The 24,782-nt window shown below is 36.7% G+C and overlaps 4 protein-coding genes across 4 annotated transcripts; 3 read left to right on the forward strand and 1 right to left on the reverse strand.

The window, feature by feature from the left end:
- Nucleotides 1-438: 438 nt before the first annotated feature.
- LOC108827977 (protein transport protein SEC16A homolog) lies at nucleotides 439-7,074 on the reverse strand. Its single transcript, XM_018601506.2, is given in 14 exon segments — nucleotides 439-1,178; nucleotides 1,498-1,784; nucleotides 1,866-2,018; nucleotides 2,235-2,558; nucleotides 2,779-2,887; nucleotides 2,971-3,098; nucleotides 3,227-3,361; nucleotides 3,439-3,564; nucleotides 4,012-4,182; nucleotides 4,255-4,377; nucleotides 4,485-4,613; nucleotides 4,723-5,043; nucleotides 5,205-5,269; nucleotides 5,272-7,074. Coding segments are annotated over 14 exon segments (4,155 nt in total). The 5' UTR covers nucleotides 6,863-7,074; the 3' UTR covers nucleotides 439-685.
- Nucleotides 7,075-8,917: 1,843 nt separating this feature from the next.
- On the forward strand, nucleotides 8,918-14,920 carry LOC108828162 (E3 ubiquitin ligase PQT3-like). Its single transcript, XM_018601755.2, has 16 exons — nucleotides 8,918-9,361; nucleotides 9,575-9,758; nucleotides 10,458-10,554; nucleotides 10,735-10,816; nucleotides 10,919-11,091; nucleotides 11,174-11,250; nucleotides 11,378-11,434; nucleotides 11,527-11,683; nucleotides 11,774-11,925; nucleotides 12,016-12,180; nucleotides 12,263-12,571; nucleotides 12,800-12,838; nucleotides 12,951-13,236; nucleotides 13,334-13,453; nucleotides 13,552-13,648; nucleotides 14,057-14,920. The coding sequence occupies exons 2-16, from the start codon at nucleotides 9,593-9,595 to the stop codon at nucleotides 14,735-14,737; spliced, it is 2,658 nt and encodes an 885-aa protein (XP_018457257.1). The 5' UTR covers nucleotides 8,918-9,361; nucleotides 9,575-9,592; the 3' UTR covers nucleotides 14,738-14,920.
- A 696-nt stretch (nucleotides 14,921-15,616) lies between these two features.
- On the forward strand, nucleotides 15,617-18,834 carry LOC108826109 (uncharacterized). The gene is made up of 11 exons (XM_018599487.2): nucleotides 15,617-15,871; nucleotides 16,128-16,203; nucleotides 16,299-16,409; nucleotides 16,503-16,619; nucleotides 16,719-17,072; nucleotides 17,162-17,496; nucleotides 17,579-17,678; nucleotides 17,780-17,839; nucleotides 17,921-18,007; nucleotides 18,085-18,219; nucleotides 18,399-18,834. Exons 2-11 carry the CDS (start codon nucleotides 16,198-16,200, stop codon nucleotides 18,732-18,734), a joined length of 1,641 nt encoding a protein of 546 aa, XP_018454989.2. The 5' UTR covers nucleotides 15,617-15,871; nucleotides 16,128-16,197; the 3' UTR covers nucleotides 18,735-18,834.
- A 3,686-nt stretch (nucleotides 18,835-22,520) lies between these two features.
- On the forward strand, nucleotides 22,521-24,085 carry LOC108835696 (homeobox-leucine zipper protein HAT2). Its single transcript, XM_018608919.2, has 4 exons — nucleotides 22,521-22,881; nucleotides 22,997-23,280; nucleotides 23,369-23,448; nucleotides 23,557-24,085. Exons 1-4 carry the CDS (start codon nucleotides 22,752-22,754, stop codon nucleotides 23,867-23,869), a joined length of 807 nt encoding a protein of 268 aa, XP_018464421.2. The 5' UTR covers nucleotides 22,521-22,751; the 3' UTR covers nucleotides 23,870-24,085.
- The last annotated feature ends 697 nt before the right edge of the window (nucleotides 24,086-24,782 follow it).

Consider the following 24,782-nt stretch of genomic DNA (forward strand, 5'->3'; position numbering starts at 1 on the left):
TGGCTCTGGTAACGTAATCACCGTTGACCCAATCACTTAATATCATACTGTACTATATTTTTCTAACGACCACAACAACTAAAATTCAACCAAGAACTCTACACGCAGAATTAGGAGTTCAAAACCCAAAATGAAGCAATAAAATCTTCTTACACAAACTCATGTAGTTATATTGCCTCCCCTCATCACTGAAAATGAAGATAAAGGAGTAGTCCTCCCTGTGTGTTTGCTCATGGATCAACAAGGAGTTGATTGGTTTATGTGTAAGAGAACTACCCTATCTCAGACACTGACCAAAAAAACTTTGTGAATTTTCCAGTTTCCTGCGGCTTATCCTCTTCTTGATAGCAAGAGCATGTCTACATGGTTTCTTTGCTTGTACTTTATCACCTTGATGATACTAAAAAAGTGACTTATGAGACTTAACAAATAAACAAATGGTGTACAAATTTGATGATTAAACAACTACTCTATGAACAGAACATTAATGTGTACAATTGCATAACTCAAGTCTGTTAAACAAGAAAAGGTGATGATTTGTGATGTATAAAGAAAAAACTATAAATGCAAACTGCATACATATTGCTCCTATCATTTTATGTATTGGCTAAACTCATGTAGTAACATTTGACTGGACTACCTCTGTCAGTGAGCAAAACTTTTTGATACTACAGATTCCAACTCTTTACAATTCCACTTCTTGAAGCTCCTCTCCCAAGCTGCTGCTGCTGCTACTGTTCAGTGGGCTTGGTTTGAGTTTTGATGGACCTACTGGGGATGTAAACGAGCTGTTCATACTTCCGCTCCATGAAGCTGTTCTTCTGGAACCTGACGAAGGAAAATCACCATCAAGGCTCGTTCCTGATCCACTTCTTTTCATGTTACCTAGACTTGGAAATCTCTGCATCGTCATTGGAGATGGAGTCGGGGACTGGAATGAAGAGTGGCTTGGTGGTGGAGCCCCTGGAGCGGCGGCTACTTCTTCTCCTGCTGCTGAGTACTCCTGTCTGGTTTCAGCAGCTTCCATCTCCGTTACCTGGTCCTTTGAAGAGGACGCAGGTGCTGCCGGGATGAAGAAATTTGCTTTCGCAGGGATTGGTGGTTTAGCAGATTTTGCAGGAGGTGACTGGAACACTTTCTTAGAGTTTCCACCGCCTTGGTTAAAGAGGTCAACGTATCTGCCCCAAAAGAAAGTAAAACCGATTCAACTCTGATCATGCATGTTATCTTCTACAGTTAAACCTTAACAAAGGTAATATGTGATGATCCCAGTATACAGCTATGACAATTTATCAGACTCAACTATGGAGTATTATAGCTAACAGTTGGACAACCAGAAACTACAATCAAGAAAAGTTTGCCCATTTCACCCTAATACCGTCGTTGGCTTATATTTTTTCACTCCTGAACGTCATTTTAATGTGACACTACAGCTACGCTCATGATTTATGATCCAGGATAGCCTGCACATAATAATAATTCTAAAGCGTCATTTACCTCGGGCGTCCACGAGCTGAGAATTGATTCGAGCCCTGTGAGATTGGTGGGATTCCCGAAGAATTCTCGGACGGAGTCGGGCTGCCACTGCTCAAGCTCCCACTAGGTGGAGACATCTCGTTCTGCATGTCAGAATTGTTTTCATAACCCAGTGAGTTGCTTCTGTATGTGCCTACTATCGGAGGAGGAGGCAATGCAGCTTCCTCAGCTGGGGGTTCTACACCTTTCTCCACCCATCTCTTTAATTTTTCGTCATAGTAAAATTGATTCTCATCACCCAGTTTTGCCTTCATTCAAAAGCATGACCCAAAATTAGAATGAGTTTAAAGAAAACCATCATCACGAGTTAAACACTAATTAAGGTGCACCTCTTTAGACGACCGAGATGGTAAGACCCTCCCTACGGTGTTCTTCAATATGCCAAAACCAAACCTGCTAAACCGCGAACTTGTCACATTCACGGTTGATTTCACCTGTGGCGCCCCATCAGTAGCTTTGTCTTTTGAGGAGTCAGGCTGATCCTATCAGAGAAAGGCAAGTAAGCAATGGTTTTCTAAACCTGTATGGGTTGGTTCGGGGCTCTGGCCCACAGATTTATCCGAGGGTGTGCTTGCGGGAAATTGCATGCCAATACCTTCTTACCCTCAGGATAAATCCGTGCGCTGCCGCAAACCAGACATCAGGCAATGACAGGAAAGGAAATAAAAAAAAAGAAATGATTTTCTGGTGATATTTACCTGTACTGGCGTCCTACCGAAATCTGGCTCTGAGACACTTCTAGAATGTGTTGCCATCGTCCTCGCGTTCTCACCCAACTCACGTACTGGTTCCATTGAGGCATGTGACATCAATGATTGCATTGTATTAGCAGATTGACTATATGGTAACTTAGTCGCCTCCTGCTGTTGATGATGCTGATACTCATTTGCCTGTAGATTTCCTGCTCTTGACTGTGGTGCTATTGGTGGCATGCCCCCAACAACTCGATGTGCTGTATTATCAATAAAGTTGAGAAATTTTCCGTAAATTTTTGCTGGGGCCGAATTCACAGTATACCCGCCCTGAAATCGGAATATCTAGTTAAGTTGGGTCATTAGAGAAAAGAACAGGATGGGTCTCTTATATGCTAATCGTTTCCATTTTAATGGATGTCCATAAGACTGGGTCTCTCTTTTTCACATTTTCAATTAAAGGAATATACAACAAACAGATGTAAATCCACTGACAAAAATCAACGGTTTCATGTAATTCTACTGGAACAAAGGTTTTTGTGGGCTGTACCTGTTGGTGGATACGGATTCTCTCTTCCAGTGATGAAACAAATTGTTTCCATGTTTCTACTTCAGTTGATCGGCCAGTCTTGAGGCACTTTGATATTGCTTGACAGTACCTGATTCAGCCACAGAACTGTGACATCAGGAAGCCATATAGAGTCTAATCAAGGAAAAGTTGGTGGCAAGTGAATCTTCTTACTTCTGCGCGGCCGAAAGTTTACCAACTTCAGCCAGCATGTGGGCATATATGATTTTATATGGTTGAAACGGTAACAGGATATACTGAGAGTTTCCCAGCGTCTTAGAGTATTCGTATAACTCTGTTCTCTGCCCATACGTAAAGATCAACCAAAAAATAATGAAAATATCAAAATAGATCGAGGAGCTATCAGGCTACTTATGATATGCTAAAAGCAGAATTCCCAGCTAACTAAAACCAAAGCGAAAAAAAATACCTGTATAGCCTCCGGACTTGCATAAGTTCTAGGATATTTCCAATGATCTGCTCCGACAAGGCAAAGCCTGGCACTATCTGAGTATGGATCAAAGTTCTTGTCCGCAATTAAATAGCAAATATGCGCTGCAATTATCTGATCCATAATAGCAGTTAAAATGTCATTATAAAGTCTTCCATGAAGTTAAACAAAACAAAATGGCAGAGAATCACCTCGCTCCTTTCTTTCCACATGCTATCTCCAAGATGAGTAATCACAAGCTCATCATCTGTGGTTCTGTTAGCAGTTATTATACCCAAATTATCTTCCCAATTATCAAGCATGCTACAACTTTCAAACTGCAATTCAAATAAACAAAGAGACGATTAGCGAACTTCCCATGCATGACAAAACTGCGTCCTTTGAAATGGAGAAGTAAACTAGTTCCCTGTGGTAGAGAAAATATCTCGTACTGGAGAGTATTCCCACCATCTATAGAGTTCCAGACTTTAACCATGGTAAATATTATTTAGCAATGATTTGGTGAGGATATATGGATTGATTGTATCTTCATCACGAGAGAACTAAGGGGTTACGATTTTGTTTCCCCTTTTTTGGATTTTGGGGTTTGAGTATTGAGTAAGCTCTTGGACAGCAGTAGGCGGTATGCTATCTCGGATTTTCCCGAGGAACAAATTGATCGGTTTCATTGAACTTCTAAACTTCCAGCATCAAATCTCTAAACTTGTTCTTACTCTTTAATCTATCACATTGTCTGGATAAGAAATACATTGTTACCGTATTACCTGGGTTTGGTGTTGAGACGCACTTACGGAACCAGGAAAACTGATACCGCTTGTACTGCCATTGGAGAACACTTCAGCTGGTTGCCCCGCAACTAGTAAGCACAATGTTCGCAAAGGTGACCCAGGAACCAGTTGGCGAAGGGCCATTTGTTTCACAGTATCAGTATAGAACTGCATCGATCAACCAAGTCAGTCATACAACCACAAGAATGAAATGTGCAGATCTATAGAGGGAAAAGGAACCTGATCCCCAAGCTGTGCCGCGATAACAAGCGCTGGTCCCCATAAATGTCCTTCTTGTGCACATTGGAGAGCCTCCATTTTCCTACCAGAAGCCAGAAGATTCTGCACCTCTGAAGCAGTCACCTAGGAAATTGTTCCAAATGAATCAATAAGGAAAAAGAAAAAACAATCGACTATTTTAAAACCTTTTCCCTCTGAAAGAGAAATATCCTAAGATGTTTAATACTCACTTGCATTTGTGATTCAGGAGGTAAATGCTGCAAGCATTGGCTTAAAGGAGCATAGCCACCATTTTGAAGGCCATTTTTCTTGGCAAATGCAAAAAGTTTTGCGACTGCTGCTTCAGCAGAATCCGTATCCTGTTTGCAGCATAGATACAAGGATGAGAAAACTGTAACACATAAAGATGTTCCCTTAAGAAGCGTACTGACCAGAAATCACTGACCAGAGATTTCGATAACTGCTTACCTTTTGCGTTGTATCAGTCCCAAAAGGAGACCGGAGTTTCCCATAATACTGACAAGATATTCTGAGCAAAGAAAGAAGCATTTTTAAAAGCTTCCCTCTTGAAAAGTCCATGTCAGAAGATTCACAATGTAAAATACTCTCATCAAGCCACTTATTTAATTCTTTACTTCCAACACTTCCTCCAACCAAGGGACCTGGAAGACATTGTTGATGCAGAGAACGAAAATAACTCGAAGAGTTTCCCCCAAGACTTGAAAAAAAAGCACTCCCAGAAGTAACTTCCGCCAAGTTTAAGACAGATATAGAGTTTCCCTTAGCCCCCTTTGAATCAAACAGAGAAAGATTAAAAGTTAAGCAAGAACTGAAGTTCACTATTGAGGTTATAATAATATATTTCATATATAAAATAGTGATACTCCTACAATAGTTTGCAGAACCTTCCCCAGGGTGTGTAAAAGACCAATGGAAACTTCATGACTAACCTGACTTCCGAATGATGAATTCTGGAGAGAGCCGTTACTATCCTTCATAATAATGAGCTTCCCACAAAGCCAAAAGTAACAAGTGCATGTGGTGGACGACCATCAGGTGATCTTCCTACACTTGGGGAGAAAAGCTGATTGCTCTGATATGACTGTTGAGTATCGTCTAACGATTTCTGTCTATTATAGAAATCGTTTGAGAAACTCAGTGGTCCATGCTGGGTGAGACTAGCCACATTCATATGCTGAGGGATGAAGCCTTGAGCTCCATTCGCATTTGGCTTAAACTGTTCAGTCGCAGATTCTGTACTGTACAAACTATTTACTTGCTGGTTTCCTCCGAATTGTGAAAATGAGACAGAAGTTACAGAGGCCTCACTATTACCTCCATTTTCTGATGGCCATGTGTTTGTAACCTGCTGCTGCTGATTGTTGGCATAGTAAGAATCGTCCCAACTTCCTTGTTGGCTCTGTATACCAAATTCCTGAGGTTTGAATGCCTGGCTTTTATCATTGATATTATACATGCTACTCTCGGTATTGCTGTGAAACATAGCTCCTTGGCCGTTCTGAGCTTGAGCAGTTCCAGATGTTTGAGAAGCCTGGTTGTAGCTGTCCAGGGAGCGCCATTCTTGAGCAATTGTGTCAAAGTACCACCCTGGATACTGTGCGTCAAAGACCATGTGTTCTGGATATCCATTTCCCACCTGTGAAACCTGGTTCCAAGAAGACACACTCTCAGCAGTGCCAGCCACTGCAGATGTTGTACTCTGTCTCAAATAACCAACATTAGAGTTATCGGTAGAGGCAACGCCGCTTTCCCAGTTACTCGTTGAGTTACTATAGCTCTCCTGTGAATTCACACTTGCAACATCATGGCCATCAAGTTGATACCACTGGCCAGTATTAGCATCATATTTCCAACCAGGATAGCTATTTTCCCAAGCTTGGCTGTTATCAACGTACTGCTCACTTGTAGAATCTTGACTCGCTTCACCCTGATGTTGCCCCAAACCTGCCGAACTACCAAAACCAAAACTTGCGTTCTGTGTATCATTGGAAACCAAGTTTCCTGCATTGACCACATCTACCTCAGCCTTTCCCCCTGTAGATGAAGATCCTTCCAACTCGGTGAAGAAATCAGAGTAAGAACCAAACCCACGGCCATCATTCACAGGTGAATCAGCACAAAAAGAGCCCCAATCAACCTCCTTAACCACAGGACTCCCAACAGATCCATCGCTTTCTTTTACTGTTTCAGATAATAACGGCTTATCCTCCGATCTCACCACAACATCATCCCCTAACTTATCTGCATCAGCTTCTTCCATAGGAACGGACGAAGGCTCACTAATTGGACCCTCGTTTATAACATCACTATGGACAGCTTCTTCCACAGGAATGGAGGAAGGCTCGATTGCAACATCGTCCCCTGCTTCTTCATTCAATGGCCCATCTCCGTCATCACCCAGAGAGAGACTCGCAAAAGCTTTGGTGGCATCATCGGAGTCACTCCCGTCGCCGAATTTCAGCTCGTTGGCAGAAGAAGACGCGGCTTGAGCTCCGCTGGGAGAATAGGAGTCATCAACAAGTCTGTCGAAGAAATCCTCGTCGTCTGTTTGATCATCCAGTAGAAGCTGAGGGTTTGATGAAGCCATCGCAATTTGAAAATTGAGAGATCAAATCCCTTAAACCTAAAACCCCTCACACACAAAATCTCCGCAAGTTTGCAGATGAAGAAGATCAAATGGAGCAGAGTGGCATCTACACAGATCTAGGAATTGAATTGAACCAACAGTTTCTCTCGGTGGATCCAAATTCCGATTAGTCTTTGATATCTTCGAGAGACACGATTAATAAGCCAACTTAACTTTGTTCATTTTGGTAACGTCATCACCGTTGACTAGGATCGGCATTTTATACCCGAGACCCGAACCGCGATCCACCCACTAAATAATTATTTCTATTATTTAGTTTCCATAACAATATAAATACATATTTATATAATTAAAATAATACAGCATATTGTATTATATATATATATATATATATATATATATATATTTTTTTTAATTGTTTTTTAATTACGGATTAGACTGATATTTATTTCAAACTAGATTTTATTTATTTCGGAACGACGAATGATAAAACCAAAAAATTTAATCTCAAATACTAACTCTACATTGGATTTTGGATTCAGATAAATCTGAATATCGAATATGGTTCCAAACTTAACCGAAGTACACATACATATATAATATGTCATATGATATATTTATTATATCATATGACATATTATATATAATAAAATATATAATATGGCTACAAATAGTTATAAAATAAATATATAATAATAAATCGATTAATATTTTACTTTTGAATCATTTTATAATTTACATGTATGAATATTATATTATTTAGTTAGATATGTAATATCTAGGCGGTTTAATTTCACTTAGATATATTGAATTTTATATATTTTTGAAGTTAACTATAATAACTTTTGTTCTAAAATATTAAATTTTGGATTAGTTTAATTATTTTCATTAGATTTGTTACTGTCTTAGGTATATAACTATAGTTATAAATACTATGTATAACTTAATATATTGTTTTGATGATGAAAAAGAGAAAAAAAATCAAGTTGTTCGATTTAAAATTACATAAATGAATACAACCATAATATTTTAAAACCTCATACATATATAAATTTACAAAATAGTTAAACTGTAAATTAATATTTTATGTTTCTTTGTTAATATGTTTTGAGTCACTCATTAATTTATTAGTTCAAAATAAATAAAATATTATCATAAAAATAATATGTTGTTTTTTAGTTAGATCTTTGATTTTGGATATAAGAAATTGAATTGATCCATTTATTTATTTTTTGTAATCTAACTTAACAAATTTAACTAAGACTTTACAAATCAAACTGATAACTATATATCTATAAGGACGATATAAAATACTTGCTTTTAAGCTCCGTACAGGTTATCTGCCCGTTTGTTTTGTGTGTTTTGGTACATAGAGAAGTCCCCAAAAACTAAAAAATTCCCTCAACATGTGTATGTTTTTAAGTAAGTAAGTTACATATGCAATCAATTCTTTGGTCCTGAAATTATATTCTTTTGGGTTTCATAACCTAAATTATATATCCGCATGTAAAATTGAGAGACTTTACCGTGCATTTCTTATCTCTATGAACCCGTCAAATTCTTTTAAAATGTTGTACCAACCATTTTTCGAGTTTTAAAAACCATCAATAAAATAAAAACGATTCAATCGTTAGGCAAGTTTATATCTTTATATATGTTTTCAATTTTTCATACTCATTAAAAATTCTTAAATATTGATTATAAATGTAGTCTTTTGTGATTTATTATTTTTATAACTTTTAATTAATAAATAATTAATAAATATAATTATTTTTTAAAATGTATGATTCATTGTTAATATGTATTAAATGTATCAAAAATAAAAATATATCTTTAAAATAATTACATTTTAGAAATATGAATCATATGGAAACAGAATGAGTAAATTTTTGGATTAAATCAATATTTTAAAAGTAGCTGAGAAGATAAATGTCAATAAGAAAGAATTTAGGAAATTCAATGTATTAAAGGAAAGAAACCGTGTTTCTGTTTGGGTTCCAACTATAAATATCATATAGACTAAAGTGGTACCCGGTAAATTTTATTTAACACACATTAAACCAAAAAATTCCACAGGACAGGATCCGGGAGAGAGAGAGAGAGAGAGAGAGAGAGAGAGAGAGAGCTCTCTAGTTTCGAAACCCTAGATTTCAAGATCGATCTACCTGCTTCTCTTCAAGACACCCACCGCACAGCTCGATTTCCACGACGATTCTGTAGATCGTCTTCATTCTCCCCCAGATTCAATCTATAGCCTCCCAAATTTCGATCCTTCTGGAATAGGCAGGCGCTTGGAGCTACCGGATCTTACGGACCAAAGCTAGTCGTCCGATTCGTAGCGACCGTTCTCGTTTTTTTTTGGGCTTTGAAGATCTTCAGAGGAGGCCATCTACGGCGCAATCACGGATTTGATCTTGTTCCTGAATCTGTAGGGACCTTTTCTCGATTTGTAGATTTGGCGTGGAGGGAGGTTTTCGTCTCTGAAGTCGAATCATCGAAGTAAAAAAAATTGAAACTTTAGGTTTTTTTTTCTTGTATTAGGGTTTGTTTTGAAAACCAAATCATTGGCCTCGATTTTAATTCTTTTTTTAATAAACCGAAGGCCTTGATTAGGGTTTTCAAAACAGTAGCTTTGTGTTATGAGTTGGTCGTCGTGTCATTATGATCTTCTTCAGGATTAGTAATACATATGTATTTTGCTTTTATTATCAGATTAAAAAAAAAAATCAAATGGCAATTTATTACAAGTTTAAGAGTGCAAGGGATTACGATACCATCGCCATGGATGGTCCTTTTATATCAGTCGGTATTCTCAAAGACAAAATTTTCGAAACTAAGCATTTGGGCAGTGGTAAAGACCTTGATATTGTCCTCTCCAATGCCCAAACTAACGAAGGTTTGTACTCTCTTATGTAACAAGAACTCATTGTCTTGTATGTGTGTGTGTGTGTTTTATAGCCTGCTATGTAATTCAAGTGTTTTGCTTTAGCTTCCTTGGTAGTAAGTGAGAGTATGGTTGCACATGTGACACAGTCAATTTGATTTTATATAAGATATTCCTATTTTTGAGCTAAACTATGGCTTAATACTAGGGTAGATTCTGTGTTGATTGTCGTGTGTGTTGTCATAGCTTGCTACGTAAGTGTTTTGCAGCTGCTTTGGTTTAAGGGACGATATGGTTTTGCACATGTGACATAATCAACTTGATTTTAGATGTTCCTATCTTTGAGCTAACTATGTTTAGTATTAGAATAGATATGTGTTTATAGCTTTTTACGTGAATCTCGTCTCTTCTTGATCAATATCAGATCATTCTGATGTTTGAAGTCTTACCGTATTTTGGATTTCTGTTTATGTCTTTCCAAACATAGTTTTGTTTGTTGGCAAATAAAGTGTTGTGCTACTGTTTTACTTTAGCTGTTTTGGTAGTTAGTGATGAGATGGTTTTTATGTTCCCATCTTTGAGCTAACTGTGGTTTAGTACTGGGCTATATTCTGTCTTGATTGGTTACCTTTGTGTTGATTAGTACACTGTATCTTGCCAACATGTTTACACTCATGGTCTTTATATTTTCTCTGTTTTGAATTTTTTCAGAGTATCTGGATGAAGCGATGCTAATACCAAAGAATACATCTGTTCTAATTCGCCGAGTCCCAGGACGCCCTCGCATCACAGTTATTACCGCACAAGAGTAATCTTTCTCAGATCTTTTGATTTCCATCTGCTTTGTCCACTTTTTTATCTATTTTTATCTTAAGATCAACAAAAAGATGTTCAGCTACCTCGATCATTAAGTTGAAAGTGTGACTATTGGTTTTAAGAAACACCTCGATTTTTCATGCTAAATAATGCGATTTTCTGAACATTGCAGGCCTAGAATCGAGAATAAAGTGGAACATGTTCAGGCTGAAACCAGCAATTCTCATGTTGCTGAACCATCTACAGCGAAATACGTAAGTTGATTACGGTGAAAATTTATATTTGCTGTGACTGACTACACCCATTTTTTTTAATAGCTACAAAAGTACTAACTTTCACCTATTTTCACATTCTAGCCTGAAGATGAGTTTGACGAATTTGGGAATGATTTTTACTCTATTCCTGCTGTCCACGGTCAAGGTGCCCAGCATAATAATCCATGTCATGTTCTTGCACCAACAGAGGAGAAAGTAGATGAAGAAAGCAAACTTCAGGCGTTGATTGACACCCCAGCACTTGACTGGCAGAGGTAAGCTATCTTTCACAAATGGTGGACGTGTGATGTTTTAAGACATTTTATCAACCCTCTTATTCATATTTGATGTTAACAGACAAGGTCAAGATAATTTTGGGACAGGGAGAGGTTACGGAAGGGGTATGAATGGAAGGATGGGTGGACGTGGTTTTGGTAATCTTCATATTCTTTATTATTATTGTATTCTGGAATGTCTTCATTAGCTTTGTCAAAGTTTATTTTATTTTATTTTATTTGCATCAAGTTTTAAGATACTGAGTTTGATTTGTTGTCTTGACAGGAATGGAAAGGAAAACTCCACCTCCAGGATATATTTGTCACCGTTGCAATGTCCCTGGTATGTAAGCTTTGGTTGTATAGACTTTATTTTTCTTCCACTTTTGTGTATGGATAAAAATTGTGAAGATCATCTTTTATTCTCTGTATCAGGACATTTAATTCAGCATTGCCCCACAAATGGTGACCCTACCTATGACGTTAAGAGAGTTAAACCACCTACTGGTATCCCCAAGTCCATGTTGGTGGCAACCCCTGATGGTTCTTACTCGTTGCCAAGTGGTGCAGTTGCAGTTCTTAAACCAAATGAGTAAGTTGTGCTTAATCAGTATGGAAATGTTGCTATCTGGTACTTTCTCGCATATATTGATCATAACGTGAATGCTTATTGCGTCTTCAGGGATGCTTTTGAGAAGGAAATGGAGGGATTGCCATCAACAACACGCTCTGTAGGAGAACTTCCTCCTGAGCTAAAATGTCCGCTATGCAAAGAAGTAATGAAAGATGCTGCGCTTACAAGCAAATGTTGTTTCCAGAGTTTCTGTGACAAGTGTAAGTAATTCCTAATACCTTTTCTCTGCCTTCTGCTGACTGTTACCAGTTCATTACTATCCTTCTTACTTTCGATTATATGCAATTCAGGTATCAGAGAACACATTATTTCAAAGTCAAAGTGTGTGTGTGGAGAAACTGATGTACTTGCTGATGATCTTCTACCAAACAAAACGCTAAGGGATACCATAAACCGTATCTTGGAAGCCGGAAACGATAGCGTTGAGAATGCTGGCAGCGTGGGGCATATCACAGGTCCGTTATTATTTCAGCTTATGTGTGTTTTAACCTTGGTTTGATTAGTAGTCACTGCTAAATTATCATGGACGTTATATAGATTTGGAGTCTGCACGCTGTCTTCCTCCTCCCAAGGGTCGATCTCCTGCTACATCTGCTGCATCTAAAGGCGAGAAGAAACCAGCTCATAGTAACAACAACGATGCTCCGACAGTAAAGCTGCCAACGGAAATTGCAGATATCACAAGTGCCCCTCGGGCATCTGCAGAAGATAAAGTGGAAAAGCCAGTGGATGCGTGTGAAAGCACTCAAGGGTCCGTTGCTGTGAAAGAAGCAACAACAGTCTCAAAGATGAATACGCAAGCTCCCAAAGAAGAAGTGCAGCAGCAGGTTGCTGCTGGAGAGCCAGGTAAAAGAGATGTGTAATATAATAAGTGTAACTTAAAGTATATTGTGAATGACTTGTGTGACTGATAGTGAAAGCTCATTTTCCCTTACTGAGATAGATCAAGTCTTACTATTTCCATTTGGTATCTTTTAAAAAAATTTACTGATGAACCTTAGTTTCTATAGATTTTGCGGATTTTTATATATAATGTAATGATTGACAATCTTTGTACTTTTTGTCCCTTGGCAGCAAAAAAGAAGAAAAAGAAACCCAAAGTGCCTGGAACTGGTAAGCTTTCTTTCTTATGCTTAACGCCCTGTCATACTCATTCTTCCGAGTTCCAAGCCTGTGGTAATCGAACCAATGGTCTAACAGATCGTTTTTCTGTGATTTGTTGTAGATATGCAATGGAATCATGTGCCGGATCTAGCAGGCCCTGACTATAATATGATGCAAATGGGTCCGGGTCCAGGTCCCCAGTACTTCAACGGCATGCAACCCGGCTTCAACGGCTTTCATCCCGGCTTCAATGGGTTTCCAGGCCCTTTTCCGGGCCAGATGCCTCCATTTATGGGGTACGGAATAAACCCGATGGACATGGCATTTGGTAGGGGTATGAATATGATGCATCCAGATCCATTTGCTGCACAGGCTTTTGGATTCCCTAATATACCACCACCTCATAGGTACAAACAACACTCACTTAAATGCTCTTATAGAAAAGAAAAGACAGTAAAGCCTCCTTGTTAATAATCTCATGGTGAAACTTTGGTGTGGATGCAGGGACTTAGCGGAGTTGGGAAACCGTATGAATCTCCAGCGTGCCATGATGGGTAGAGACGAAGTTGAAGCTCGAAAAGCTGAGATGTTAAGAAAACGGGAAAACGAGAGACGAACCGAAGGGTAAGTGAAAAAGAAACACTGTTAATTCTGTTTTTACTACTAGATTCAGACAAGGACACGCTATAATTAACCTAATAAAACATATGTTTGTGTAACAGTGGGAAGGTGTTTAGAGATGGAGAGAATAGCAGAATGATGGTGATGATGAACAATGGGACTTCAGGCTCTGCATCATCCATCAACCCTAACAAATCTGTATGTTTCCACCTCTTGTTGTCTCATCTTTCTCCTTTTCTATGTTTTACATTTACTATTGGTTTTATTATTAGAAAATGGCTCTTATTCCTCCCTCGTTTGACCACGAAACTTCAAAAAATGAAAGAAACTAATTACAGAAAGTTTGGGGAGTATTTTGTAAGAAAGCCAAAAGTATTGGCACTAAACGTAATTTGTCTAATTTAAAACATCCTTTCTCTGAATATGCAATTTTAGTACCAAATTAGAATGGTAGATGGCCAGTAAAAATGAAGATATCTTTATATAATCCATATGATACTCTGACTTTAAAGCCCAACTACTGGTTAATAGTGGGCCTAGCGGTCCAATATTACTTCCTCTTATATTTTTCCTTTAATTGGGCCTAATTATTTGTTTTTTTAACAGCGACAAGCGCCTCCACCACCGCATCCGGAATACGACCGCCGCAGACGGCCAGAGAGATTATCTCCCGAGCACCCGCCGCCGCGTAAGTCAAAGTCTCCGTCTCGAGATTCCAAGAGAAAATACGAACGCTATCCCGAGGAACGTGATCATCGGCAACGCGACCGCGAAAGGTCGTCCCGTCACCAAGACCTAGATCGCGAGCACGACCACCACCGCACTCGCGATCGCCGCGACGAAGATAGAAGCCGAGACCACCACCGTCACAGCCACCGAGATCCGGAGCGTAACCAGCACCACCACCGTAAACGATCTGAACCTCCTCCGCCGTCGGAGCCAACCGCCGCGACTAAGTCGGAGATGGAGAAGTCGAGCGTGTTCGCTCGTATAAGCTTTCCGGAGGAAGAAGCTTCCAGCAAACGAAGGAAGGTATCTTCGTCGTCTTCTGCTTCCGTGATGACGGAGCCGCATGTTGTGTCCGTGGGGACATCATCAATCCATCGTAACAACAGTCGGAAGGAGATGGAGGTGGTGGCAGAGTATGAGTCGAGCGACGAAGACAGGCATTTCAAGAGGAAGCCGTCAAGGTACGAGAGATCTCCACCGGTGGTGGTTACTGATGTGAGTGATGATAAGCATCGATACTCGAAACGCGGCGGCAAGGGAGAGAGATCTCGAGCTTAAGCTCTTCTTCTTTTTTTGTGTTTTTTGCCTTGAGGCGGGAAAGTTTTAAATAAGAATATATATGTTCTTATTTTCTTGTAACGAACAAATAAATAGAGCCCTTTTTGTCACTGAATGCTTTCCTTTTCTTTTTTTTTTGGTAATGGAATTCGATTTTGGTGACCTCTATTTTTCTTTATGACTTTTTATTGGTTCATTTGTTTATCTGATCTTAAATGACATGAGTAAATTTACTACATTGAGATAAGTTTTTTAAATGTTTCTTTGTTAATTATTACAATTCAAATCTAATTTTGGCACATATAAAGTCTGCTTCTAAGAAGATAATTTTGATCATTTTCTCAATTATGAATAACTGGTACATTTTGTTTGGTGGGAAACTAAATTCCGTAAATGGTTTGTCATGTTGTAAATATGAAATTCAACGGACTTTTCAAAATAAGGAGAAAAAAAAATCTGAACATTAAATTCCCTATTTATTCGTACTGACATGGACAACATTAATCGTACCCATCCCTTACATTTTGGCGGGTTCCCAACAGTATTTTTTTTTCTTTTTTTTGTAACTCAGGCCTTCTTCCCAACAGTATTTTTTACTAGAAAAACAATAGTAGTATAAACTATTTAAATTAGTTTTCCACATTATGTAACAGAAAATATTTAGTTACCTTATTAATTGAAAAGCCTTTTTGTTTTACTGAGTAGTAAATAATTTGAAAACTCATGTGTTTTAAAAATGATTGAAAAGACGAATTGAATGCAATTCAACAACCATAAAGTGAAAAGAATTGAATATTTGCAGGAAGCAAAACCTGATCAAACCTGGTCCCCTTTTCTTTTGGGTTTAACCTACATTTTCTCGCCTCTGCATTTACTTCTTCAATTCTTTCTACTCTCTTCATATTTGAACTCACTTCTTCTGGACTTGTCTCTTGCTCACTACTGCTCTTGTTTTCACTCTTCATATCTCCATTTCCTTTTGTGTCTCATTTCAGTGAGATATTTTTGGAGACTTTGATCAGTTTCTCAAGCTCTGTTGAGTTTTAATAAAGACCGTACAAACCAGAGAAGAAACAGAGAAAATGAAGAATCTTGGCATTGCCTGGATTCTCATAAACATGGACGGTCCAAAAGGTACACCCTTCGATAGTTTAAGCTCAATCTTGACTACATTAAATCTAAATGTTAATCTTCATTAATGGGTTGTTGGGATTAAACTTTCTTTAGCGTCTAAAAAGTTACTCTCCAGTCAAGAAAGATATACCAGGTTTTTTGTACACCAAGTATTTGCTTCATCAAGAAAGATATAGAGCCTATTATGCAAAGAAACCTATTTATTTTATTTATAATATTTATTCCTATTGTAATTTATGGTTTATGATTATTCTAGTGCATCGTCAGAGCGAGATCTCCAACTTTCTAGTGATGGAGCTTCACCATTTCCCAAACTTTTCCCTAGAATGCAAGTAAGACAAAAATTGTATTTCATATGATTTTCTTTTTGTATTTCATATGATTTTTTTGTTCTTTTGAAGTTGATTTTTTTTTCTTTGTTCCATAGACATCCTCTGTTCAAGCAACAGAAAACAAGAAACCCAAAGCTCTGAAAACTCGTCAGATTTTTATCAAAAAACATGCGCCTTCACAAGATAGAGCATCTCTGGAACGAGATGTAAGCCTTGAACAGTTTTGTCATGTCTCCTCGTCTTTAACATGCATCAGAATGTGCAATAAGCAACAGTCTTCGTGGTTTTTTGCTACACAGGTTGAGCAGCTTCACCTTCGTCTACAACAAGAAAAGTCTATGAGAATGGTGTTAGAGAAAGCAATGGGACGTGCTTCAAGCAGCTTATCTCCAGGGCACAGACATTTTTCTTCTCAGGTAACTTTGGAGTTTATGCATTTTACTTATCCAGCCTGATTATTTTTTTGTAAATACAAATTTGTGAGACTTTGTTTATGTGTGTTGGATGATTTTAAGGCAAAGGAACTTATCACGGAGATAGAATTGCTTGAAGAAGAAGTGGCGAATCGCGAGCATCATGTGCTCTCTTTGTACAGGAATATCTTTGAAGAGACAATAAGCAGAGCATCTTCAAAGCAAAGCTCAGTGATTTCTTCACCAGCTCATCATATAAAGCAGCAGCCACCAAGAAAACAACCAAGTGTCATTTCAAATGCATTTTGTTCCTCCAACAACTTCCCTGTAAAGCCTTGGCATGCTATGGTTACTTTTAAAGATTTGAGCAGAAAGCCCTCCAAAAAGGATCAGTCTTCTCAGTTCCAGGACACAAGTTGTATTCCTTCAATAAAAAGTTGTTCAGGCCAAGCAAAAGTATATGATCAAAAAGAACCCTAATTTTCATCTTTGATGAAACCTTTTCTGATTTTTATATATGTTTTATTGTTGTTTTCTTGTTTCAGTCCCATTCAAAGGACTCAGTAAGGGAGGTAACTCCATCACAGAGGACTCTAAAGGATCATTTGTACCAATGCCCAAGCAAGTTGTCTGAAGAAATGGTCAAGTGTATGGCTTCAGTGTACTTCTGGCTCTGCAGCAGTTCCATGTCATCAGACTCTGAGAAGAGGAAAAAAGATTCACCAATCCTATCAAGATCGGCGACTAACAATGTGGTTATCCCCAAGAATGTTATGAGTGAAGACCGATCTTGGTCATGCAGATCCATGGTGGAAGTATCTTGGATCTCATCAGACAATAGGAGATTTTCTCAAGCATCATATGCTATTAACAACTATAGGTTAGTCCAATAATTAGGTTATTTCCTTTTTAAAAATTCTGAATTGGTTTTGACTACAAGAAGTCATGGTTTTGATTCACAGGCTCCTTGTTGAACAACTGGAGAGAGTTTCTGTAAATCAAATGGAAGGAAATGCAAAATTAGCATTTTGGATCAACATCTACAATGCTCTCCTTATGCATGTAAAGAACATATTGATTTAATTTTTTTTTGAAAAAACAATCCTTTTTGGCTTTGTTATTTCTTGATTCTATGAGGATAATAATCTATTTATATTCTCTAGGCATACTTGGCATATGGTGTACCAGCTAGTTCCCTCAGAAGGTTAGCTTTGTTTCACAAGGTATTTTACTTTGATCTGATCAATAGATGAAAACAGATTCATACTTGAAGAGATACTAATAGGTTTCATGGTATAGTGCAGTCTGCGTATAATATCGGTGGACACATCATAAATGCAAACACCATTGAATACTCCATCTTCTGCTTCCGGACTCCACGAAATGGACGTGTAAGAAGCACTATACCTTAACATTTTCCAACTTTGAAATCAATTTTTGACACTATGCATTCACTCATACATTGTAGTGGCTTGAGACCATAATCTCCACCGCCTTGAGAAAGAAACCAACTGAAGATAAAGTAAGCTCAAAGTTCAGCCTTCACAAACCAGAGCCGCTTCTCTGTTTCGCTCTTTGCACTGGTGCTCTCTCAGATCCATTGGTATCTTACTTTGACTCTTAGCCATAGTCACTCTTTTTTTTTCTTTTTTTTTCTTTTTTTTTTCTTTTTTTTTCTTAGCTATAGTCACTTTTGCATTCAATAATATTGATTTTCTTGTGCAAATTTATGGTTGTTTTGGTGAACTGATATTAGAGTACATATGATTGAATTGTGTGCAGTTAAAAGTATACACAGCCACAAACATTAAGGAGGAACTAGAAGCTTCGAAAAGGGAGTTTCTACGGACAAACGTTGTTGTAAGAATGCAGAAGAAAGTGTTATTACCTAAGATTATAGAGAGGTTTACAAAGGAAGCTTCTCTTAGCCTCGACGATTTGATGAGATGGTTAATAAAGAACTCAGATGAAAAGCTTGGGGAATCAATAAAAAAATGCGTGGAAGGTAACCTGAACTACAAGAAAGCATCTCAGGTGGTTGAGTGGTTACCATACAGTTCAAAGTTCCGTTATGTTTTCTCAAAGGACTTGATGGAGAAAAGGCCTTTGTGGGTTTAAAACAGTATTGTCAAAGAAACCTCTCGAGGCCTTTGTTCTCTAATTTCAATAGACCCTTGTAATGTTTGTAATGAGATAATGGAAGAAAAGGTCTGTAGAATCTGTGCAGATGATCCCACTGCTATGGTCTTAGTCATGTGCATGTTGGGCCGTTTATTGGGCTCTAAAAGACCTACACCATGCACACTATTATCAATGAGGTACAGGCATGAGTGACTTACCATGCACAACCTATGGAAAATAATTTCTTTTTTTTTTGACAATGGAAAATAATTTCTTATTCTATTAATTTGCTATTTAGGTATTTTTTCAAAGCTAGAATTGAAGAAAAAATGAATGGATGTTTGACTGCAAATATTTATTAATGACACACGTGTGCATTGCTGTAATGGATGCTTTTGGCTCGCCTAGAAAATTTGTGCGCCACGTCAGTTCCACATGAGATGTAATTACGCACTAGCCAACTTGCTCATCTCTTTTCATTTTCTATTTACAGTTTTCAACATTTCTCCGAAGATTCTTCAAACCATTTGAATATTTTAGACGGCAAAAAAAAAATTCTTCAAACCATTTTTATTCCTTTCTTTATTCATCATGATAAGTTATGACTACAAAAAGAAAAAAAGAAGTTATGACTACAAAAAGAAATCATTGATGCAATTATAATCGCTATCTCTATTTTTGGCATGGGAATCTCAATTATATTACCAATAATTATAATAAATAATAACCCTAGGTAAGGTTTAACTAGTCTTGAGATTTATTATCCGGAATCTGAATTTGATCTGAAATCTTTTCAGATGCGATCTGAAAATAGAATATATGCGGTTTCCGAATCCAGATCCAGATAATAAAATTTTGGATTCGTCACAATCGAATTCATATCAGATATTTTGAATTTAAGGTATGGATCCAAATCTGTATTTTAATAATATATTAAATTTTAAAATTTTATTAATAATTATATTTGTTATATTAATATTTGTACATAAAATTAGTCTTATAGTATTACATTTTAATTTTATAATATTACATATGTGTGAATATTAGAATTTTAGTATTTAAAAATATTTTTTATTTTTGTAAATCCGGATCCAAATATTCGCACATAATACAATATCTAGACAGATATCTGGATTTCAAATATCTAAAAATCACAAATTCGGATATTAGATCCACGGATTCGAATCCGAATACCCTAAATTTTCTGGATATTCAGATCTATCTCACCCCTAAATTTGACATCAGAATAATAATAAACTAGCATATTCTTTGTCTTTTTTATCTACTATTCCTTCTGTTCATATTCTTTTTCTAGAATTTTTGTACATTTTAAAAATATAATAAATATTTATAGTTAACTATATCATTTATTTATGCTATGCAGGTTCCCATCAAACTAGTCAGTTAAAATTTCAATTTACGTTTTCTAAAATATGATAATTTTTAGCGTCAATTAATAAAAGTACTTAAAATATAGAAATTATATCTTTTTAGAACAAAAAAATCTAAAAGACCTTAATTTCAAAAAAATAATGGATTATTGACTAAATCTTAACTTTAACTAAGCTATATAAAAAAATATAAGAGTCCAACAATCATATGATGCGAACTTCAATTTCCAAGCTTTTTTGTCTGATGATCACAGTTATACCTTAGGATTAATCTTCCCTCGATCTGGAAAGGAATAATAATCAAATATTCCAGCTGATAGACGTACATGTGAGAGGACAATTGGACAAATAATTGGTTAGTTAGCTTTACCAAAAATATTGTTTTAACAAAAAAAAGGATCTAATAAAATATCGCCAACGATGACTTCATTCTACGGCCAATGCTGTAAAGAACAATCATAGCTACAAGAACAATCATGCTAACATACACATGCATGAAACATTTAAACATATGATTAAGCAGAACGACAATTATTAGTCCTATGCAATGCAGAACATTTAGAATGATCGCTATATGGAAATGAAAAATGCGCGCGTCTGTTACATGCGCGTACTTTAGTGCGAGTTGCCAAGCAGAGCGAACACGTGGGACAGCAGATCACTCTGAAACACAACTCCAACATTTTTGTCGGATCTTTTCTAAAATCGTGGGACCCATATCTCTTTCCACGGAACCATCACATGTCCTCAATAATTGTCCCCAATTGCCCAGTTTCTCTTCTTTCTGATGAGCGCGTGAGTGCATTAGTCTTATCATCGTCAGCAGATAAATATATCAGGAATAATGCAGTGACATATCCTAATTTAGTTGTAAATTTATAAATTACAGGCCATGTTTTCTAATAGTTACAAATTAAATTAAATATTTCATTTATACAGTTATAATATGAGTTGAATAAATAAGAAAACTTTAATAATTTTCAGATAGTACAAAAACCTCTAGACTATGCTAGCAAATTAGATAAATATATGCATTTTAAAATATTAACATTTTTAAAAATCAAAATATGGATTTCTATGACATGTTTTAATAATAATTGCAATTTAATTTTATATCAATAAAAAGTTACACAATTTTTTAACATAGTCGATAAATTTTTCTAGAGTAAAGAAGTGGGCACTAACAATATTAATCAAGTTTTATTCATTGATGGGGGCTCAATTTTTTAAAGTCGATAATATTTTTTTGGAGTAAATAAGTGGGCACTAGCAATTATATATCTAAAACATCATTATAAATAAACAATTATTTAAAAACAAACCTGATTTTTTCGATTTTTAGTATTCAGTTCTGGTTTTGTTGGTTTTCATAAATAATTTCGAACCAAATCCAAAATGTTTCTAATTTGGTTTTGTTTCGGATTCTGTAAAAACAGAAACATGATCCGAACCCAATATTATCGAACCAAGCTGAGAAATATCCAGTTCTTAAACAGGTTTTGAATACCCCAACCTGTATAATCTGAAAGTACAAAAGAGAAAGACATGTCTAGGGCTGGACACAAATACTCGTTATTTAACTCGTATTTCCCTTAATTTTTCAAGTACTCGTTGTTAAGGCAAGTATCAAGCCGTTGAGTTTTGCTACTTGCAAGTACAAGACAAGTAACAAGTATCAAAAAAAATTTAACGATCCGCCTTGATATTACTAGTTACGTATTTTACGACTGAAAAATGATAACTAAACCATAAAAACCAAAGCCTTAAAAAGATATTATTTGTTGTAAGTAAACAATAATTTCATATCGAAAATATATGTATTTTGTTCCTTCTTCTTTTTTTATATAGGTATAAATATTTTATTTGAAATAGCTCGTGTTTTTATCAAGTTGAATAAACAAAATAAACTTTCATAACCTTTTTTGATAGAATATTATCTACCAAATAATTTTAAAAATTTGGAAATATATTCAAATAATTCATAAGTACTTGTAAATAACAAGTATTCGAACAAAGCAAATAACTTGTAAATAACATATTTCTGAACAAATATTTATTTTTAACAAGCGAAGTACAAGTTCAAAAATTCATTACTCGTTTAAAGCCAAGTATCAAGTATACCTAAAAAAATAAGTAATCTCCTTGTGTCTACCCCTACTGGTAGACATTGGTTATTTATTTATCTTGTGGTATAAGAAAGAGAGGATAAATGATACTAAAGATCAATGTGATTGGGAAAGTACAAAAGAGAAAGACATGTCAAAAGCCAAAGGGGACAAATGGTGGATAAAGTAATAGAAAAATTAGCACCAATAATGATGGATTGTAGTTAGCCACCTGACAAGATCTCATTACTTCAAGTCCTATATTTAATCCCTTCTTTGCCTTGAATATCATCACAGATCTCTCTCCCTACTTCTCTTTAGAAATAAACCATTCCACATCTCTGAGTTTCTTTTTGAGTTCTTTATTTACTCAGAAGTCAGAAAGATCAAACCTTCTAACCCTCTCTCTTTTTTCTGTTCTCTATTGTCGTCTAGATTCACAAGAAAATATTAAGATTCTGAGCTAAGAATCCACTGGGAAAATCTTACATATATAGGAAAGTTTTAGTGGATAGATCATGATGATGGGAGAAGAAGATCTTGGTTTGAGCCTAAGCTTAGGTTTTCCACAAAATCACAATCCTAGTTCGTCCATATCCAACGAGCACCATAGATTTCCATGGAGCCAGACATTCGCTTCTACATCAGGTACTTGCTTATGATATTTTCAGATCTCTTTAGTTAGTTTCTACTAGAGTTTTATTTGTGCTCTTTGAAAATTTTATTATTTGATTCTGTATTTATTTTTCTTTGCTCTTTGCAGATCTTCGCAAAATAGAGGTGAACACTCTTCCATCAACGGTGGATTGCGAGGAGGAAGCGGGAGTTTCATCTCCTAACAGTACAATCTCGAGCACAATAAGCGGCGGGAAGAGGAGTGAGAGAGATCACGATGAGACCACTCCGGATATAGGTTACTCACGTGGAACCTCCGACGAAGAAGAAGACGGCGGCGGCGGTGAAACGTCGAGGAAGAAGCTCAGATTATCTAAGAATCAGTCTGCTTTTCTTGAAGAGACTTTCAAAGAACACAACACTCTCAATCCCGTAAGTTCATTTCAAAGAAAAAACAATGGTGTTACTTAAACTACTCAGAAAAAAAAAATATAACGAGGGTATTTTTGTAATTAAACAGAAACAGAAGCTAGCTCTGGCCAAAAAATTGAACATGACCACAAGACAAGTGGAAGTGTGGTTTCAGAACAGAAGAGCAAGGTAACCAATATATTACATGTATGCCGGTTTAGTTTGGTTCGGTTTGTTGTAATTTCATTTTGGTTCGAATTTTTCTCTTACGTAGCTTTTTGTTTTGGTTTGTTACAGAACCAAATTGAAGCAAACGGAAATGGATTGTGAATACTTGAAACGTTGCGTAGAGAAACTAACGGAGGAGAACCGGCGACTTCAGAAAGAGGCTACGGAGCTTCGAACTCTCAAGCTGTCTCCACAGTTTTACGGCCAAATGACTCCACCAACTACACTCATCATGTGTCCGTCGTGTGAGCGTGTTGCTGGGCCATCATCAAACCATCACCACCACAATCACCGGCCCGTTACGATCAACCCCTGGGCTGCTTGTGCTGGTCAAGTGGCCGCTAATGGACTGGATTTTGAAGCCCTGCGTCCACGATCGTGAGAGGAAAAGATGTTCTGCTAGTTTTCACTTGTGGTGATGGTTTGGTTGTAATGTGGCTGTGTGGGGGTCTCATTGTAATTTTGGATCATTGCCTTCCCAAATTATAGTGTCATGATTAGCAAAAATTAGTTACAAATTACAATACTAACCAGTTATGTAACTAGTTTGATGTACAACTGTTTTTAATTTATATCTTCTAAAAGTGTTTTAGAGAAAGATGAATGTTTTAGTTCTTATGTTTTTAACCCAAAGCATTATTGTGACATAGAGAGTAATTGACTGAGTATCAATTAATTTACAATTTTAATGATAAACTTTTAAATCAAATGTAATTTTCATATTATGAGTACTTTTATCTAAAAAAAACTTACATTCAGGAAGGAAAGCAAAGATCTTCAGCAAGCTGAAAATCACAAATGTTTGCTAGATCAATCACTTGATCTTGTCTTTTTTTTTTTTACTAAAAATGAAAGTATGAGTGATTATTAATGCCTATTGGCGTTTTATACTAAAAACGTTTTCTGTCTCTCTGTAACCAAGCGGGGCTCGCTGATGAAGCGTTGCGGAGGTTTCCTGAGTTCGAGTTATGTGCAGACACTGTTGCGTACAATCTGGTGATTAGTTTGTTTTCTGGTAAGGGAGATTTGGATATGGCTAAGAGCTGGATGAGAGAGATGGGTTGTGTTGGTCTTTGTCCTGATGTGATGACTTATACGTCGATGATTAATGGGTCTTTGTCCTCACTCTGCAGCCGAGATAAGTAAAATCTCAATAAACCCATTTGATCATTTCATCATTCAGGGGGGAAATCGGTTCAACCGGATCAAAGAATTTCGTTCTTTCTAATAAGTTAGAAGCTCAAAACCCCTGTGAAATGGGCTGACTGGCTCAACAAGTCTCTATAGCCCTTATG

This window comes from Raphanus sativus, chromosome 9 (genome assembly GCF_000801105.2).
Source record: "Raphanus sativus cultivar WK10039 chromosome 9, ASM80110v3, whole genome shotgun sequence".
NCBI classification, from domain to species: domain Eukaryota; kingdom Viridiplantae; phylum Streptophyta; class Magnoliopsida; order Brassicales; family Brassicaceae; genus Raphanus; species Raphanus sativus.

What these genes read in the sequence shown, in the direction of transcription:
- LOC108835696 (XM_018608919.2), top strand. Translation starts at nt 22,752, where the DNA reads ATGATGATGGGAGAAGAAGATCTTGGTTTGAGCCTAAGCTTAGGTTTT. An exon ending in GACATTCGCTTCTACATCAG is followed by an intron (nt 22,882 to 22,996) that starts GTACTTGCTTAT and finishes TGCTCTTTGCAG; the next exon opens with ATCTTCGCAAAATAGAGGTG. An exon ending in AACACAACACTCTCAATCCC is followed by an intron (nt 23,281 to 23,368) that starts GTAAGTTCATTT and finishes GTAATTAAACAG; the next exon opens with AAACAGAAGCTAGCTCTGGC.
- LOC108828162 (XM_018601755.2), top strand. Translation starts at nt 9,593, where the DNA reads ATGGCAATTTATTACAAGTTTAAGAGTGCAAGGGATTACGATACCATC. An exon ending in CAATGCCCAAACTAACGAAG is followed by an intron (nt 9,759 to 10,457) that starts GTTTGTACTCTC and finishes GAATTTTTTCAG; the next exon opens with AGTATCTGGATGAAGCGATG. An exon ending in ACAGTTATTACCGCACAAGA is followed by an intron (nt 10,555 to 10,734) that starts GTAATCTTTCTC and finishes TGAACATTGCAG; the next exon opens with GCCTAGAATCGAGAATAAAG.
- LOC108826109 (XM_018599487.2), top strand. An exon ending in GAGCATCTCTGGAACGAGAT is followed by an intron (nt 16,410 to 16,502) that starts GTAAGCCTTGAA and finishes TTTGCTACACAG; the next exon opens with GTTGAGCAGCTTCACCTTCG. An exon ending in GTTGTTCAGGCCAAGCAAAA is followed by an intron (nt 17,073 to 17,161) that starts GTATATGATCAA and finishes TTCTTGTTTCAG; the next exon opens with TCCCATTCAAAGGACTCAGT.